The 20,595-nt window shown below is 41.4% G+C and overlaps 1 protein-coding gene across 1 annotated transcript in view; it reads right to left on the reverse strand.

Moving 5' to 3' along the window:
- NYAP2 (neuronal tyrosine-phosphorylated phosphoinositide-3-kinase adaptor 2) overlaps positions 1-20,595 on the reverse strand; it is a 146,393-nt gene that overhangs the window by 77,281 nt on the left and 48,517 nt on the right. Inside the window, exon 2 of the mRNA XM_082487061.1 lies at positions 1,342-1,640. Within this exon, the coding sequence (XP_082343187.1) occupies positions 1,342-1,640 (299 nt within the window). The remainder of the gene's footprint in view (positions 1-1,341; positions 1,641-20,595) is intronic.

Below are 20,595 nucleotides of genomic sequence, written 5' to 3' on the forward strand. Positions count from 1 at the left end.
CCAAGAAGTTTGCAACATGCGTTCTCTTTTTGTATTAAATGAAAGACTTGAAAGATTTTCTGATATGAGATTTTAAATCTGTGGCGCAAATCTGAATGGTTTCTATGTAGGCTTTGGTCCAGTAAAACTGTGGTAAACTGCTTTTATTAAAGGCAGCTGCTTAACACTTAGATTTGTCATGTTAATCTGTTTAGTCCAGTTGATGTAATGTTTACTGTAGAGAACAAGCTATGAAAGTAAAGGTAAATGTCATATGTAAAATAACTACCAACAACAGCATAAATAAGTCTGCAGTTTTGTTCAGTGTTTGTGTTGAACCTCACAATCAGAGACATATGAGCCACCAGTTGAATTATACATTCCTTTGCACCTTTCGTATCACTGATGACCTTTTAAAATCAGATTTGCTTAAAAGGGTTTGTAGCGTGAATGCAACTAACAAGCATTTCTGGCCACAACAACAAACAAAAGAGATACACGCTAAGAGCACAACATACTGCATGGGATGTCAAAAACTGATATGTAACCTAGCAGTGGGAAAGACCAGCACTGATCAAAACCATTTATCCCTAAGGGTTCATTCTTACAGTTCACACTGTGAAGCAGAGTCATCCTGATCTCTCCTAGCAGGGAGTACAGCTGGTCCTACTGCTGCACAAAATGCCTTTCCAGCATGGAAAAAAGGAAGGAGAAGATCCCTATAGTGTTAGCTCATCTTTCGTTGTTCAAAGTAAGGAACAATATCCTTATTCAACACATTTGTTTATTTTCTTCTGAATGCTGCGTTGGCTGAAACATAACCGGGAGGAATGGGAAGAGAAAACGTAGACTCATATGCAAGCAGAAGTTTTGGGCAATACATTATACCATCTCAGGTACAATTTTTACCATTGCATGATATTTCCTTGCTGTAGAGTTTCAGTGCCAGGCAGTATTCTTTTTAATAATTTCTGTCCTTCACTTCTCTGTTGAGAAAGACCCTCTCTAAAGCTGTGGTTTTCACAGTGCTAGTGATACGGCGTGTGGTCCTTGGCTGGCAACCAGATAACAGTGTCCTATATGGCACCTGATGGCAATCTTTTTTTCTCTCCATTTTGAATAAATTCAAATCATTCCCCAGTATATAACCAGGCCATGTAAGTGGTACGGTTCTGTGAGAAAAATCAAAGCTTGGCAATTACCCACTGATCCAAAATTTAGAGAACAGTGACATAGGATACCTGTGCTGGCACTGTTACACAGATGGGGAAACATACAGGTAATTCTTAAATGCAAGTTTATCAACTAGATAACCTTAACACTAGGTCACCAAAACCCTTTTTTCAAAAGAATTATGTTTACCTTCAGTCCTGTCCGGTAGTTTCCCACTCTTACTTGTTGTTCCCGTGTTGACTGTTTCAGATGAGGTGCTCAATTTGGTGTTGGGGTCTCGCTTAGGTTTTGGAGGCGGCTGCTTACGAGAGCTGCTGCTTTCATCATCGGTTCCTCCAACAGAATGAAGAGACTGGGATCTCACGGTAAAGCCACTGGAGCAAGGATGTGGCAGTCTGTCCTGAGGAGCAGGCATTGTCATAAATCCCATGCGGAAATGTTTCCCCACGTAGCTTCCTTCATTTCCTCTCACGACTTCTCCACCTATGCTGTAGGAGAAAATATGCATATAAGTGAATGATCCACCTTTGCCTGAACTGTACCTGGAACCAGGGTCTCAGTTCTGCCTGTGTTGAGCAGATTGTACTTTTGGCTTTGTAAACAAGCAATGCTCTTTTCTTTTCTTAAAACAGGATGACTACTAGAATGAAGTAGTCTGTTCTTCAACGCAAGCTGCCAAAGGCTGAAATGTAGATATACTGCGATGCACTCACCCAAAATTTTACAAGAAGCAATTTAGAAAAGCTTTTGTTCAGGTTTCATAGCATTGTGACCAGAAATTGTCTACAGAACAAATTTCAAACATCGGAAGTCAGAACTGAGTTTTCAGGAAGACAAAAGACTGCCAGGAGGGCAAATACTGCTTTAGAAATGCAACATCGTGTATTGATCCATGCTCCCCTTGCACTCATCTTTGACTACAGGCACTCGTGACCTTGGGAAACAAGGCTGTTGGGGTCCAATCAATCATTTCCCTTCAGATTAAAGAATAGTACAAGAAAGTGATGCTCTAAAAAAGTACTTGGATATAGGAAACTGAACATTAACATCTCATCAAATCCACATGAACCTGCAACACAAGCAGCATCAGACTAGTAAGGTGCAAGTTTAGGAGATGAAAAGGCCATGGGCTATGGGACACCAGGAAGAAAATAACCTCCAACCATTCAGAAACACAGGTATAGAAGAAGGAAAGCTCAGCTGAAACAAGTGCTGCCGTATCAAGTACTACATTGCACTATGGATGGCAGGACTGAGAACCTGGTATTATTTCTGCTGTACTCACGCACGCTTATCAGTTCTGAAAAACAGCTCTTACCGATGCTTATACCATAAAAGCATTTCAATTAAGGCAATTCAGTGACTATGCAAAGAAACTCAGCAACACATACAGGTCAACATGGGCCTGTTTGCCACGAGGTTTGACATGGTACCACTGTGGGCATGCAGAAATGTCAGTATGAGAACTGTGAAGTTCCAGAAAGCCCTAATTACCTCCTGTTTCACCTTCACACAGAGCAAAGCTTTAAGCAGGGTCAGTCTGCTCCTCCATAACTTTCCTATTTAATGTTGCCTTGGGCTGGTGCAATTTAGTTGGTGCTGAACAGGTTTCCCTCTTTAAAGGACAAGAATATTTCTCAATGGTTCATGTGAAGAGGGAGTAAGGTCACTTTGTTCTCCGATACTGTCCCCATCTTTGTTGTAGGTAATAAACAAGCTGTATCTAATTGTCCTAAAAGCAGCAGATTGGCACCGTGCAACGCACAACTTTGTGCATGATAAAGCAGAACCTTCATTCACTTACTACTGTCCTTGCATTTTCACTTAATCTCCACTAGTGGAGAGGTCCACTTTCCAAATTGGTAACAATTGAACAGGTCTAAATGAACACGTACCACCCTCCAGCAGCACTGACATCTACCTGCACATGTACACACATGCGTGCCACTCATACACATACACTGGTCCATGTTCATAACCAAGTTATTACAGAATCCTAATTGGCATCAATCCCAGAGGGATATGCAGCCAGAAAGATCAAAAGGTAGAACTCATTAATTTGAAGATTAATAAAAAACCTGTAGCTAATTTAAATGATTAACTATGCCTCTACTAATCTTTCAAAAATTGTTCTAAAAATCATATAATCCTCTGACGCTGGACTACAAAAAAGGCCTGTCACATTATTTAAACAAGATTACTATCCAAACATGCTGAAGAACACAGGGGGGGAGTCTGCTTCCTTCCTTAACTCCATTGGATAAATCACATTTAGCAAACAAAATTTCAGTTCGCCATGTCTCTAACATTAAAAACCTCAGGTTACACAATTTAATTAGCGCATTTACTTCACTGCTGTGTGGAGGTGTTTAAACTACACACTATAAGGCAGATTCTGTTCTGGACAGACTTGCACAAATTCCCCTGAGCTGATAGGTTTCACCCTTTTCCTAAGAATACACAGAACTGCGTTTATATGAAGCATGTTTTTTTGCCAAACCGCTGCATCTTGTATTCCAGAAATAAAAACTTTAAAAGTATAAGTCCAGGGTCTAAATGCACTATCTCATTAAGCAATTAGAATCATGTCCTTTCTTTTTGCTTCTCTTCCCATAGTTTTTTCATTCTTCACTGAATTCCTTTCAACATCACGGATGAAAACCTGTCTCACCCGCTTCCTACGCTTACTCCAGAATCAACAGCCTACAGCCAGGTCAGGGAGAGGCTGCAGGTACAGATGGGAACAGACCTCGCTGTTCTGCTTCATGGCTGAAGTAGATCTGGTCTTGCTTTTCTACATCCTCTGCCTGGCTACTAGACAAAACCAGCAGGACACCATTTCCCTCTTTTCAGACACGTTTAAAAGAGGGGCCATTTCTCTTTGAGCGTAGAAGCCAACCTTCAGCTGATGGTTAGGTACTGTGAACCCCACGCTGAAGAAGACTAGCCTCTAATTCTTGGTCCTGGACCCTAATCATCAACAGGGACCACAAATGCTTAGGTTTGTTATGCTGGCAGTGCTTCCTGAGTGTCGGGCAGCGGGTGTTTCCTAGCACAGCTTGACTAGTAAGTTGGGAGGAGTGGCAAATTCACATTTCAGTAATACAGACTGAAATCCATCATGGTGCAAGGAGAAAGGAGTCACTCCAGACTCACACCCAGAGCACAAGTACAAAAGCAGGATGGCAGATTTCAAACGTGGCATCCCCTACCCTCAGGCTGCAGCATGCTGAAGCTCCATTTGCACTTGTGCAACACAGCTTTGCAATGCACAGTGCTGCTGATGTTACATCATGAAACCGGACAGAATTGAAGGATTTATTTATATACTCCCCCTGATCGCAACCACAGGAGTTGGCTAGGGCTGGTGTAGGTCCCACTACAGCACAACAGGCTGAGAAAGATTTATATGCACCTTGCTGCATAAATGACTATAGAGACAGCGAGGGAAAATAACTGTGTTGATGATCTCACTCCATTATTTCTGACAGGAAAGAGCCTGTGCTCCTCATTGTACTGATAATGAGTTCTATCTCATTTCAAAACTGTATTATGTGAGTTGCTGCAAGTATTACACAGTTTATTAATATATATGGAAATACAGATTTGGATTATTCCTCTGGGAAGTTTCAATTTGAACTTGGCCAGGTTCAACTGCTTCTCTGACAAAGAATTATGTACAGCATTCAAATAACCGTTAAAAATGCGAGACATTTGTCTACAAAGAGAGACGTGGATTATATAATAACAAAATTAATCATACGATCACTCACGTTACACACTTACACCAAAGCTGACTTCGTGCTGAAAATGCACTTTGGCATTTGCCTCAGTCTACTGACTGACGCTGCTGCAGTGGATGGAAAAAAGGGCAGTGCAGTGAGGCTGACTCCAGACACCCTTAAGAAGAGTGTTCTGAAGCAGCTCTCCTTTCAAAAACACTTTACAGGTCTTCTCCAAAGCCTACCGAACAAGCCCGATGTAGACCATCGAGTGCTGACAGATTACACGCTCCTTCACCAGGTGCCCTGGAAGGTAAGCGAGTTACCCATCCCTCTCCCTCTTCCACACAGTACTGGAATTGAATCATTACAACAAACATCAGAACGGTTGGATCTGCCTTAAATCACTAATAGTGGATCTCAGCTTTCATTTCTAAAATACGAACAAGAGCTCCAGCTGATGGATTTGATGGGCCTTGTTATACCTCCAGTAAAGGTTTTATCTGTCAGCTGAGATTTCTGATGTCAGAACTGGGCTAGCAGAAAACCATAGTGACCTTGCTGTTCCCACCTGCAGTATCAGCCTGCCCGCACCTAAGCTGGAATCGCGGCAGTCCTGGACACATTACAGCTCAGCTTTTTGTGCTCTGCCTGCTCTAGTCTATCACGTAGATAATGGAGCATTGACCAGACTACAGCGTGGAATAACTGAAACGTTCACGTGTTTGAAGCACTACAGAGAGGAAGGTCCTCTGTATTATTAATTTTATTACACATCACAAGAGGGCAAGTTATAGAGGAAGGCTAAACGTTAAAAATGAACACAGAAAATACTCTAAATGGACAGAGCACAGGCAAGGTCATTTCCACCTTGCTTTGCTATGAGTCATAACGTTCCTATTGACTAGGAATATATTTTTAAGTTGTTAAGTTCAAAATCTAAGAAAAAGAACTTGTCCTCACATTGCTGAAAAATACATGGCAAAGAAAAAGTATGCAGAGACTGCCTGCCTCAATCGGTGTGGTCTTCTTAATTTGCATTGTTCCTACTTAGCATTGCAAAGAACAGTTTTACTTTGCTGTGAAGTTTCATTACTTGATCCAGGTAAAAATTGAATTAATTCCTGGAAAACAAATTAATATTTGTGTAAACTTTTGTTTTATTTGGTGTTACTGCTTTAACTATAAACAATGTGGAATATTAAATCTCCCGGTGCAGTTGTAAGGAGTAGGAGAATTCTTGGGAATATCTAAGTCCCATAAAGTCAGAATACCCTAGAGCTACATTTTCTTCTGAGCCATCTATCTACCCTTGCTCTTGTTATTCATCCAGAAATTCTCTTATCAGTTCAGACTTACAATGGGTTAGTTTCATGCCTCAGGCACCAAGCACCACTTGGTAGTTTTTTGCATCTTTGTGCAGTTTCTATTTTTCTTCCTGTCCTCCTTTACATGGCACTTTCTGACTTTTTATCCAGAAGTTCAAAAGGGGAACTACACGTGATTATGAGACTTGACCTTCTAAGCAGGAGGAAGGGAAACGTACTCTGCTGGTGATGTGGCATCTTTGACGGTATGTTACCATTTCTTTGCTGTGATATACCCCAGTCTGGGACCACAGCAGGCCATCGTCCTTCTCCAAGCGCTGAAATTCCAGACAACCAAGAGAAGCCATTTTAATAGCAGCTGCTAACTCCTCTTGTGCTTAAGAAGGAAGTCTCGGTCGCAGATCATAGTTTGTTAACTGGCAGAAACTGGGCTGGGGGTCTCTGCAGGCTCCTCTGCAGAAGTGGGGAGAACTACGAATTACAGGGCAAATAATGCACATGGATGGCTCCCTCTGGGGAGCTGCAAGCCCACGCAGTGCTACCCCCCATGACACGCATCTAATCCATCAGGGAAGCTGTCTGAGCCAGAGACTGAAGAAAAGAGAAGTCACAAAAAATTAACTGTGATGATGTAGATTTTTGTAAGTCGATCATAAAAATGACTAATCATCAGCAAAAATACGAAAGGAATAAAAATACTTAAACTCAAGGATTGTATACGAGCTGGCTTGACTGAGCAAACAGCAGTTCATTCCTTGGTGCATCTACCATTTTTTGGGTCAAGAGAATAGCTACTGTTATTGTAGGTTTTTTTAACCACTTCCCTACTCTTACAGCAATGAACACTCCGCTTCTCTGCTCATATCAAATGTTCTGAGTATAAAGGGCTGAAATGGCTTTGAAATGTCTATTCCCCATCAGAATAAATTATACACACATATACTAAGGATGACACATTTTACTTTGTATCTGAGAAGCACTTTCAAGATTAGCATAAATTATATTTGTAAATTAGAGGTTGGATGCCAAAAAACAGAAGATATACTATTTTTATCCCCCTAAACATGATTTCAGCAGACCATGAAATGTAATACTGAAGAAAAAAGGGCAGGATCACAACCATGGATTCAGGAACTGAGCTGCAAGTATGGGTTTACACAAAGCTACACCATTTTCATTACAGAAATTAAATATACAAAAAAAAATACACATATTTAATTTCTTTTCTTTTTTTTCCTTTGACACTCACACTTCAGAGGTCGCCCTCCTTACTCCCAAGCAATACACATACTTGACTTTTTTCTGCATTACTTTGCTGAAAGACTCCAAATGACTCATGATGATGCTACATCAAGATCCAGAGGACAGTACCACTATCCTTTTAGATACAGGCTAAAATGTAAATGAATCATGACAAAGGTCAAATTTAGAGTCATTTTGTGCACCTGGAGGACTATCTAAAGTGAGCAACTGACATGTCTAAGCACATCAAACATCTTACCTCTGCTGTATGCCTCTGCTTTTGAGGTAGGAGATCAGGTGCTGCTTAAGAAGTCAGGCCTCTCAGGACACAGAATACATTAGTGCTATAAAGTAAAATTTAGTCTTTCATCACACCTGTCAAACCCACAGGCCCAAGGTTTGCTCCTGCACACGTGCAATGAGCTGACACTCCCTCATGTACCTGCATTATCGCACTGGAATAACTAGGAAGCCTGGCAGAGATTGCTTATCGCTTGTGAATCTGTTCTAAGCCACACCACTTAGAGGTGTGCCCCTGTGGTCCGACACTAGATTATTTCCAGGAAATCATTTCTTCAAGGCAACCTATACCCCTAACAGCACTCTGTACTGCTGTTGTGCCTCTGGCTCCCGCCATCCACGGCAGGACTGAATCTTGCAGATCAAACTGAACCATCACGTGTTTTGGCTGCAGTATAAGATTAACTGAGTCCCTGGTGAGCAACCAAAAAGCAGCTGTAATTCCTACACAGTGCACAACAGATCATAAAAGCAAAACTAACCAAGACTTTCCACAGCAGTTTTCCCATAAGATTCTAGCAAACCTAATTTCAAATGATGATCTGCTATGCTCCGCAGTCATCTGCTTTTATAATGCAAAAGGTTGAAAATGCTAGCAATAGTTGAGGTTTTTTGGAGGGGGGTGGGGGGGGTGGGGGAGAGGCAAAATCAAAACAGCAAAAACCAACCCAAAAGACTTTATAAGAAATATTGATAAATAAAAACTACGTATGCTATTTTTACAAGAAACTTAACATAAGCTAGACAGGTTGAAAAAGACCAACTCGGGAGTAAGGAGCTTTCTGATCCACAGAGCACTTAACAAAACTGTATTTCTTCAGTTTGAACAGAAGAGCAGGGACTGCTACTTATTTCCACTGGCATTCCATCTGGCTTCAGTCAGCTACCTCTTAAACTGGGGACTACCGACAAGTACGTGGGGCTGAACATCCACAAGGACGTGATGTTGCTTTCCTCTGAGGACCAACACTTGCTACTGTATCTGGGGCACAGGGTCTCCAGTGCTGCAGCCCCACGTGTGACTGGTGACGACTAATTGATGCTTGTGATAGGAAAGGTCTGTAAGTTGTGAATACAGAGGACACTTAACAGGCAGGAGTGAAAAGCGCTCTGCTTTTATATGACTACAGCTATTTTTAATTTTGCATGGGAGATGCACAGCTAAAAGCCAGTAAATGAAAGCTCATACGTTCAGAGTCACCTAGAATTAGACATCAACCATATGTAATGTTTAAGCTGAGTGCAAATGCATGTTCACGTTAATGGAGTGGGGTTTTGCATCCTGTCAAAAACGGGTGGGGCTAGAACAAGGCTGTGTTCTTGTCACATTCAGTGGAAAACCACATGGCGCAGACTCCACTCCGCCTGAGCGACTGTGGCTAAGCAAATAGCTCAATGAGATATGGGAATAAATTAACATATAAAATATTTTTTGTGGATTTTTGTAATAAAATGCTTCTTTGGTTTTGAGTCGATGACTTGTAACGGAGAGAAAAATCTGTAAAAAGTGTAAAAGCCTTTTTGTGGATCAGATGCTGGGAAAAGTTTAAACCTGGCCAAATGAACGAAAAGTGCCGACACTAAGAACGGCGATTTGTAAGCCAAGCACCTGCGCCTGCCGAGATATTGCACTGTGTCTAACCTTTCCAGAGGCAGGCTTAGTTCAAACAGTGATTGTGCAGATGCTCTCCTGAGTCCCTCAAGCACACGTGACTACTTTCCTTTTAAAATCCAAGCTCAAATATAAGGAAATTAAATGCTTCCTATGGCCTCCAGCCCCAACGAGAAAGAAGCGACTGTTCACTGACCAGTGAACAGGAAGAACACTTCATTTTGGAGGAAAACCCTCACAAATTTCGCTTCAGTGTGATCCATAGAAAAACCTCCAGATTTTTTTTTTTTTTCAACTAGTGATCTGAAACTCCGGTTATTCATGTAATTCTTCTGATAATATTGTCATTCATAATTGTCAGTTCAAAATACATGCCCTGGGCTGGCTTTTCTCTCTGTGTTCTTTTATAAATGCCACGTGAATAAGTAAGAAAGGGAGAGGCAGCGCCCGGTGCACAGAGCCTGGGAGAAGGTCTCAGTAGCGGAGTCACAGCAGGGATGCGACAGGGATGCACGCTCCACCAAAGGGACAGTTTTACACAAATGCTTTGTCTTTTGGCAGCTCACCACTCCAGATCTGTTACATTCATGTCGGGCAATTTTGCTTCCAGACATCTCAGCACATGGCAAAACTCAGATATTTGCATTCTCTTGAACAGGCATATATCCAAATATTCCAGGTACAATTTTAGGCACTGCTTTCATAGATATTCAGGGTCAGTTTGTAGTTACTAAAAAATCATATGCACATTAGCAGTTTAAATGGGACTAAATCCATTTTAATCTACAAATTTTATTTTTAAACTTTTATTTAAGGGGAATGCACAGTGCAAGTTCCTACAAAACAGCGCAAAGCTTACTTGGGTATTTTCCCCACTTCACAGTGTTTCTGTGTGCCGAACTGGTCTTCGCACAGGAAACAAACAAACAAATTTCACTTACTGCAGCTTACCCCAGCCTAACTACATAAACGCTCTGCTGGATACATCACCCTACTGTCACAGGGGCTGGAGCCCAGAGAAATCTGCACCAGAAAACCCTTTTTTGCACTGGAAGAGCTCTGCCAGAGTCCACTGCCTTGACTTTACAGCTACCATTACTAACCTTGTGCTCATCAGTACACACACTATCCATCTCTCTGTTCCTTCCGATTTCTGCTGGGAGGTTTTCAGATCACTTGTCAATCACCACTTTGTGACTTAACTGGACAGCATGAGTATCTGTCTGTGCCTTGCAAAATGAAATGAAGAGTCCAAAACCCAAGCGAAACATTTTTCACAGGTGTGATGAACCCAGAAAACAGGAAAGGGAATCACTCCACACTGATGCGTACACTCTCTCACCTCCTTCCCTGAACAGTCTCAATCTGCTAAATAAAACTACATGAAATCCTGTACATCAGTATCGACAGCTCTCAGCATCAAAACCTGGAGAGGCTGGTTCACCAAGATACAAAGTCGCTTTGAAAATCTCTCTGCTTATGTCACTTTTTCATCCGTGACAAAGTGACCGTTATTGCCACAACAGAATATTAATGTGCTTCACACCTAAATTTAGAAATAATAACATAAAGCAGCTCTTTCCCTGACTTGATAGATGCCAGTTTCTTAGCCAGGGTTGTCAGAAGCTGGTTATTTTTTCACAGAAAGAAATAAAAAAGGACATTATATTTTCGAGAAACACAGTTGCTTTAGTATCGCATGTCAGAGTGTGTGAAAAGCAGGTGTAATGGGTGATTTCACTCAGGAGACTGAAAGACTCTAGTCAGCAAAAATATAGCTTGTCCCATGCATACATGTATCCAGAATACCCCTGAACCAATTCCACACTTTGGTCTTCCAACACGTTCATTTCACGTCCCTGCATTCTCTTTAGAAATCACAGTGAATTGTTCAAATGCAAACTACAGGAATTCTTTTTTCCTCTGTATCCATGCACAGAGCTCACGGGCCAGATCCAGTAACTAGCAGACTACTAAAAGGTCTCGACACATATGGGAATTTAACACCAGAGACAACTGGCTACAATAAAAGCAGCCAATAAACTGCCACATCTGCCCCCGAATCAGCCCAGACTGATTTTCATCCCTCTCAGAATTATTTTTTGCAAATGGGGATGTACAGTTGAATATTTTTTGGTCACTGCTGTGTTGTGGGTTTTTTTTCCTTGCAGGGATAAGGAAAATAGCAAAATAAATTTTGCTAATGCAAGCTGTGCAAATCTGTGTTAGGATTTTTTAGGGAGTCAAAACATTAACACAAAGAGCAAACACCCTTGTAACCCGCCTTCAATGGTATAATGGTAAATTAAGTGGGGAATGTAGTTCCCCACATGAGAGGTGATCAGCTCAGTGCTGTTCATACTAAAAGTGTACAAACTCCCTTTATTCCTCAGGTAACTCTTTGGAACTCTGATTCATTGAGTGGCAAGTTCAAAGTAACCGAGCTTGCAAGAAATAGCGCTTTCTGTGCTTTGAGGTGGTGAGCTGTGGCAACCGGGGTTACGTGAAGTCTGGACCTCATTTTACAAAAAGGTGACAAACCAAAAATAATGTGTTGCTGCTTTTCTTTGCGCTAAGAATTACTATTAAAATCCGCAATGCTGCTTACGGTAAGTTTTAGTGTATGTACAAGTCTAGGTCACTTAAGCCCCTTTGAAGTCTTCTATCTAGAAAACATAATCTTGGCATAATACGAACTGTGTTTTTCCATCTCCCAATGCCATATTGCAGCCAGCAGTCTACTTTAAACAACTTCAGCCAGCAAGAGGCTCAGAGACACCTTGTATGTATGCACCAAGCTAGCTAGTCTGCAGACTAGGCAGCACAAAGGGATGTATATGTGCGTCTCTAGTAAGAGCACATCAACTCTGCCTTTTTTTTTTTTTTTTTTTTTGCGCAAAACAAGAAAATACCGTTGTTCTCTGCTCCAGAATATGCGATGCCCCTTTCCCTGCCCTGCTGCCCAGTGCCCACACAGGACCCAGTAGCCTGCTGCTGTGCACTTACTGCACTGGCAACCACCGGATTTCAAGTTCTGCAATGCTAAGGCAAAAAAAAAAAAATCCCTCAAGATGGTCTCACAATAAAAAATTTAAACCAGAGCAGCCTTGACTCAAACATTTTGGGCCGTTATGTATAGAACTGGATCAGGCAGGCTTTCAAGTCCTACAGAGAGCTCATGGCAACATATCTTTTAATAGACACTGTCACCCACTTACGAAATGCAGGTTGAATTCTGGAAGGGAAAACTAAATACAACCTAAGAATTGCAAGACACTGGAGAAAAAACTTGGGAAATCAAAACTATGGAGTTTTGCAGATGTTTGTGAGTGATCCAAGCTGAATTTTTTAATCCACCTTCAGATATTAAAAGGGAGTTCATATTTCACAGGTGTATCCAGTAAAATCTTTAGGATAGCTTTGAATCAAGACCCAGATCAACTTCAAGAGGGCTCGTGAAAGAATCGTGTCAAGGAAAGAAAATATCTCCCAGGGAGAGACTCCCTACTGTGAGGGTGACAAAACTAGGTTGTCTAATAGATGCTAGCTTCTGTAATTCTTGAAATGCAGATAAAAATAAATGCAAATTATAATCTTTCATAATACATATGAGTTATTTATGCATACGCTTATTAATCTGTGTTTATTGCCCTTCAAGCTGAATAGAGACACAATTAGATCCCTTTTTAGCAGCAGTAGTATGGGGCATGCAGATATATAACTTTGATTTACAGAGTATGACAGGCAATCAATGTGCGTCAGAGAAAGCCCACATCAGCTAAGAGACATGTTAAAGCCGCATTTGAATTTTCTTTTTTAGGACTGAACAGATGAGTGTTTCCTTCATGTTCTGAACACAATGGGATTGGGAAATAACCTGAATTTCAGGCTAGGAGAAAATGGATTGCTTCAAATTATAGGAAAACGAACAGCACTAATTTTATTCCTCACTTTCAGCAGAATCAAGTAGTGCATGCCATAAAAAGGAAAGCCAGGCATATCCCTAAGTCTGTTTTTAGACCTTTCCATTTGCGCATACCACAAGCAGTATAGGAGTTACAGTTAAAAATCAACTATTTTTCTACTTTTTTCACACTCATCACAAACATTAAATTTGGCTGATGAACTGAGAAGAAAAAGAAATTCTGTGGATTTTATTTTTTTTTTAAATGATTAAACAAAACAGGATCACAGCCAGGAAATGAAGGGCTGAATTCCTGTATTAATACTGATGTACAATGAGAGAAGTTAAAGATCCCATTTAAAAGACATTGATATTACTTCCACAAAAGTTGATTAGGGAACTGGAACACCTCTCTTATGAAGAAAGACTGAGGGAATTGGGTCTCTCTAGTCTGGAAAAAAGACGGTTGAGGGGGGACCTGATCAATGCTTATAAATACTTAAAGGGTGGGTGCCAGGAGGATGGGGCCAGGCTCTTTTCGGTGATGCCCAGTGACAGGACAAGTGGTAACGGGCACAAACTTGAGTATAGGAAGTTCCACCTAAACATGAGGAGGAACTTCTTTACCTTGAGGGTGGCAGAGCACTGGAACAGGCTGCCCAGGGAGGTGGTGGAGTCTCTCTGGAGACATTCAAAACCCACCTGGATGCGTTCCTCTGCAACCTGCTCTAAGGTGGCCCTCTCTGGCAGGGGGGTTGGACTAGATGATCTCCCAAGGCCCCTTCCAACCCTATGATTCTATGAAAAGGTTTACATCAGTTGTCAGAATATGAACCAACTACCCGTTTCAGCCGGAAAGTGTCTGATTGCAAAGTTGTGAAGCTATGAAGAAGGCAGGCTTGTAGGAAGCAAGCATCCAAGCTGAACAAATCACTAGCATCTTGGTTTTGAGACCAGAGGGTCAAATTCAACAGAACATCTCAAGTTTGAGAAAACTGCTATGAAACTGAAAAACCGGAGCAGGGCACCATTCCCAAGTGCCTCTGCCCCATTATCATAGACAGTCACATCACGTCCTTTGTCAAAGCCAGGCTTGGACCCCTTCCCACTAATACTTCATATGCTTTGTCGGGACTACAGGGTTAGAGTCTGGTATGAACAAACAGTTCTGTTTTCTACAGAATAAACAAATGTCAACTTCTTTCTCACAAGTCAAGTCACTCAGTATGACTATAGTGCATCCGAATGGCTGGACAAATGACTCGGGCTGCCCCTGGAGAGGAGCACTCTGTGCCCTGCTGCATCTTGTGGCTCAGCAAGCAGCAGTGCAAGTCAGAGGGGTCTCCCAAGTCACTTGGTCACCTCAGGGCTGTTCCTCAACCCTGCTTTTTAACTGCAAACTGAGAGACAAAACAGGAACTAAATCACCCATGAAACAAAGTTCTTGAGATTCAAGCTCCCCAAAGTTTCCTGTAGAGACAGTTACACCCACACGTACCATTTACACAGCTTATGCAGAAAGCTTCACTCTCAGCAAGTGCTGTTTGCTGATGACAACCCTCCAATACATAATTTAACAATTCCATTGGTATTTCTTGGGAATAATGACCATTGTTGATCCTTCTTGTTTTGCTGCATTTTCTCTTCTTTTGCTAGCTTTCATTCCTAATTTGTTTTATTATTATTATGGTCCTTGCCAAGTCTGTCTGTTACCTGCTCTTTAGAACTTCTGCGGCAGAAAACGTTCCTGCAAGAAACTAATTCTAGTACCTTTCAATTTATTTTCAGGCTGAGTGACTCTATAAACTCAGATTATTATTAAGATGAGCTTGCAGTGATGTGTTTGATAGACTCTGAATCTTGTTGTATTAAGGCAAAGGGAAATTCATCTATACAATTTTGACTTTATACTTGGAAGGCTGAACAAAAAATAAGCAATTCTAGACGCTCAAAGAAGCTTGCCTCCACTGGGGTTCAAAGTGACTAGCAGGCCAATGGGCAAAACAACTTAGAGTTTCTTTGTTAGACATGAGAGGCATATATGGCACCTAGCAATACGAGTTGTTCTGATTACTCTTTCACAATGGAAACCCACTTTGGAATTCTCCAAAGCAACTTTAAAATTTCCAGTAGCAGGCACACATGTGCTTTTAGTTAATATTGCTAATAAAACCACTGAGTAGCTCAGTGAGTTGAGCCTACAGCAAGCTCCAGCAACACAGAGTTTTTACATGCAATTTGAGGGCTGAGTTCCCTACAGAATGATTGTAGAGTTCTTATTCCACTGCAGTTATGACTATAAAATATTAGCAATGCTAAGTAAATTACTAGAGATTACATGAGAAAGGCCTTCTATCAGATAACAGCTGGGCCTCCAAGCTATCCAAAACAGGCCTTATTACTTGGCTCCATTTTTTAAAAAAATTGTGTTAAGGTTATTTACTAACACTTAAACTAAAAAAAAAAAAAAGAAAAAAGAAAAAAAACCTCTGAGAGTTTAAATAATCATAGCTAAAAGGTTTACAGCATGAATATTTTCCCCAATTAATTATTAAAAACACAGCAAAAATTCACTGTGATTTTTCAAGGGCAGGAGAAAATTAAGCAATGTCTTATCTACGACTTCCAACTACATTTTAAGCACTCTTGGGCTTTTAATATAAATGGCAATTTTATTGCTGGCATTAGAGATGTAGTCATCCTGATCTCCAAAAATGCCTACCATTTTCTGGGCAGTTCTGTGAAATGCGTGTACGTTATTAACCACAGGACAGGTTATCTCAGACACAGAGCAATTACATGACTGTTGCAGAACTGTGTGTTCTCTTTGAGTACCAAACTCTAAAGCCCCAGGCCAACAGAGGCTCAGGATTGAGAGAACCAGACTAAGCCACTGGCCAGCTACCCCATGGGAAACAAGGTGGCCACAACACCCTCTTTCTCCTCCCCCTGCATTTATTTTATCCACACCGTCTCCTGAGGCAGGAACAGCGGGCTGTGTCCAGCAAGCAGTACCATCACCACAGCCTTGGCCCCCCAGAGGCTTTTGTCTCCCCAAGCGCCTAACACCTCAGAAGCATCTCCTCAGACTGGCAAGCCCGTGCGGAGGGAGCCTGGCTCTACCCCAGTCATGCCTTAATGAGAAGATCATCAGCCTTATTAAAAAAGACACCAAATAAAACTGGGTATTTAGGCCTCATACTGTCATGAGAGAGAAAACTGCTACCAAGTATTAGCTTATCACTAGGTATCTAACCAATTTCACAGAAGACTAGCAGCATCTCGTTAAGTTTAGCAATATAAACTGTCTCTGTTCAGTCCATTGATAAAATGTGAGAAGGCAGCATGAAACCTAAATATTCACGAGGACTTCCTGTAGAGAAACATCCACTGCTCTCTTTCTCATTTCTCTCAGCCTTTGATTTTAGCCTCATCTTTTCACAGTCCTTTCTTCTCCTTTCTGTATGCCCCCTGTGCTGCAGGGCCACCAATCGCCCTGTGCACTTCATGTTATACACTGAGGGAACTTCTGTGCAAATCTCCAGCACCACTGCAGCTGTAGCCAGCTGTACGCCTGTTCTTCTGACAACGTTTTACAACGGTTGATTTTAATCTAGGGACAAGGGGAGAGGAGAGAATGAGGAGCACTGGGGAAAGCAGGCGCCACCCTTGAGGCTACACAGAGAGATGCAGTTTGTTTTGACAAAGAGGAGCTACGCCTACGCATGGAGCTGCGCAGCTGGAGGATGGCAAGGACTTCAGAAGACCCCCTGAGAAAGTGGGGTCCTGTCTGTAGAGCGCTCTTGTGTAGTTATATAGTCTCACAGACTTACAGTACCTGAGCATCACCTAATCTTATCTCTGTGGGATAACTGCTATTGCCCCATTTCAAAGGTTGGAAGATGATGAAGAACATACAGCCAAGCAAAAATCTGAATCCACGTCCCATAATTCCCAGGCTGCAATCTCAAACCCAGAACACCCTTCCCCTCTGCCACGCTTCTGCTTTTCTCTGTGTGGTTAGAATTTCACCTCTGAAATACACAACAAATACTGGTCTGGATGCAGTGCCGCACACCAGAACACAGCCCCAGAGCCTTCAGAGAGGGGTGCATCACAAGCCATCACAGATCACTTTAATTCAGGAAGCAGCTTTTGACACTACAAAGACCCCGTAACTCACTCTCTTTTGACACAATTGACAATGGCAGGCTCTCAGGAGAACGCCAAGCAATTGGCCTGAGAGCACAGAAGGGGTTTGCAGTGAGGCCTCAGACCTGGAAAGCAAGGGCAGAATGTGCTTTTGGCTTATCTACAGCTGTCATTTCATTCTTTCCCACGTTGCTTTCCAAAGTGCAAGTGCCCCAACGTGCTGGCAGGAGAAGCAAAAGTCTGATGATATGTAAAATACAAGATTATATACCAAAAGGATAAAATAAAATACTTCACGTTGTCGATATGATACAGCCCTTGGCCAGCGACCTGCGAATGGATTTAACTATCTGGGCAATCTGCTCGTAACAAAAGACATGACAGACAGACAGGCAAGAGTGTGTCCAGGAGACGTGGTGAAGTGCCAAGGCTGAGAAAGACAGAGGCAAGTTATTTTTGCCTTTCAGAAAGCAGATAAGCAGGAAGAAGAGGAAGATGAGAAAGAAAGGGGGAAGTCCTGCCCTGAGCATGCTAAGATGCTTCATAGATGGATTTGCTGCACTGCAGATACACTTACACATAATAAACCTGAATTCATTAATACTAAATATTTACGCTCAGCTTGTAACTGGTCCAAAAAAGCAATTATGATACATCATGTTGACGGAGAGTATAAAGTCATTAAAACTTGGATCACTCATACAATATACTGTGTCAATGCACAGTTGACAATAACATCCCCAGTACAGTGCATTTAAATGGGGACAGTCCAATGCTTTCTAATAAAGCAAGGCAAAATCTAGGTTTTGCTGTGACACGTAACCTGCAATGAGATCCCTTTAACTGAAAATATGCTACAGTGAAAGCCACGAATACGATTTCAGTTGCCCGTTAAATTTAGCATAGTTTATCTGGTAAACTCGGAGGAAGCTCTTGGGACTGTACTTTGGTTGTAATGTTTTCCCAACAGCCTAGCATGTCATTCATGGAGGACTTAAAACATACAGATGAGCTGGCAGCAACAGCACCTTTAGTCTTACGATGGCAGGTGAAGAGAAGCCACACAAGGAGAGACTCTGCAGTGCCCATCCTCAGCCTATTTCCAGTCCACCTGAATCTCTGAGAAAGGTATAAACAACAGTGATGCCTTGGTTGGAAATGAAAAGCAGACCTGTCAAAAGTCAGACCTCAAGATGTGACAGTCACATTCCGTTCTCTTCTCTCTTTCACAAATAACAGTCTTAAGACATTAACCACGTGGTCTTTTAAAAAGCAACAAGTTCCCTGCAGAAGACATTGTCCACAGAAGCGCCACTGGATATGGCTTCCAGCTCTTACAACACACCTGCTCTGGAATCACAGCCTGGTGAAGTGAAGATAGTAAAAGGTTTTGAAATTACCAACAGCTACTTTAAAAATATGTGGCCTAACACACACCCCAAATACGCTGCAGGGAAACTGAAATGCAAGCTGATGACAGACAGAGGTTTTAGGGGAAGTAGCTGCCCAGTTTGGCACTGCAAATACATTACTACCACAACATGACCTACACAAGTCATGGGTGTCCCTTCATTCCATTTACTATTCTCTTTGGATAACCCTGTATATAAACACATGGTGCCACTAGTAAAACATCAGCTGCCAAGATAAATAGTAAAAGACATAGTATTCAATCAGCCATTTCCAGGGCCCAGATCCAAAGGCACTAATCCTTTCATCAGGATTCAAACTGGCAATGTTCCATATATGAGGACATTTGTTCTCTCTCTGGACTGGATATAAAACCCATCTAAGAAAGCAAACTCTCTTCTACTCACAACTCCACTACTGAGTATAGGTGTAAAACCACGTTTGCCTTCTGTGTGTCTCCAGAATCACCAAAGTGACCATGAGTACGATGGCATTCCAATGACACTATTTGAGTAGACGTTATAATGCTTGGGTCCAACTGAGATACATGATTTTGCATTGTATTTCAAAAAGCCCAATGATGGTACAGGAGCATGCAACACGTTTGATCTACACCAGAATCAAATATACTTAACCTTCTGTGCTTTGATACAGGCCCACCTTTGCACATGACTTGATGAGAGCCTTGAATTCACAAACAAATCCAAATTTTGGATTCAGATCTGCTGACATGGCTCTCATTGCCGGCACTGTAATGGTGTGCTTCAAAATTTCCCTTTGTTTGGAGTAGGGAAATCATGCCTGTGGTTTAGATACCATATCACATAACTGTTGAGTTTTTTGTGGTGACCTTCATTCCCTCACAAAACTGCAAGCAGCTTTCGAAAACAAAAATTGCCATTTTGATATAGAAAGATGATCTGATGATTTAAGTTGAACGACATGTAAAATGAGTTGGAACTACCTCAGAAGAGTAGAGCATTTCCTTGAATTCCAGTTTTGCCATTTTGTTTATTCTTGAGGCTGAGCCTGAGAACTCATATCCATGCTCAGATCAAATTGTATATTGCTACTTTGGGCAACCACACACTGTAAATGTCATTGTGTGTATAAATCAATAAAGATGTTTTATGTATTTCTCTGCTTGATTCCTATGCACCAGGATGTTTACAAGATGGCGAAAGTCAAATAAATCATTATTTTCTGTGGTAGGAATAAAAGTCTGATCATTAACTTGGACATTCTATTTTACCCTAAAAACATGGGATACGAGTGCGATACTTCCACTGAGAATAAACAAGAAGTTGATTCAAACTTCAATGATTCTAATAAAAATCCCAATTCCAGTTTACTTAGATATAGAAGGCCCAGGGAAGTATTAAATGAAATGTTAAAATTAACATTTACATTCTCTTTCAATTTATTTAATTACTATAAAGAAATTTCTCCAATTCTGTGTTGGCTATCTTACGCAATAAACGAAGAACCTTATCCTGTAGACTCCTATATATACATAAGCAGAGTATTTTCAAAACAAAGTCTTTCCTACTGGTATACATTTATGCATCTTATAATGTGTCAAATATTTTTCAGACTGAATTGCCTGAACCATCAATTCTTTTTTGCTACACATAGTTGCAATGTTGAGATGGAAGATCTTAGGATAACAACTATGTTTTAAACATAGTTTTCTATAGTTCAAAAATAAACCCAAGGTTTGATAACCTTTGAGAGGCTGAAAGAGTTGGGGCTGTTCAGCCGGGAGAAGAGAAG

Source organism: Vanellus vanellus (genome assembly GCF_965231255.1).
Source record: "Vanellus vanellus genome assembly, chromosome: 8".
In the NCBI taxonomy this organism is placed as follows: Eukaryota; Metazoa; Chordata; class Aves; order Charadriiformes; family Charadriidae; genus Vanellus; species Vanellus vanellus.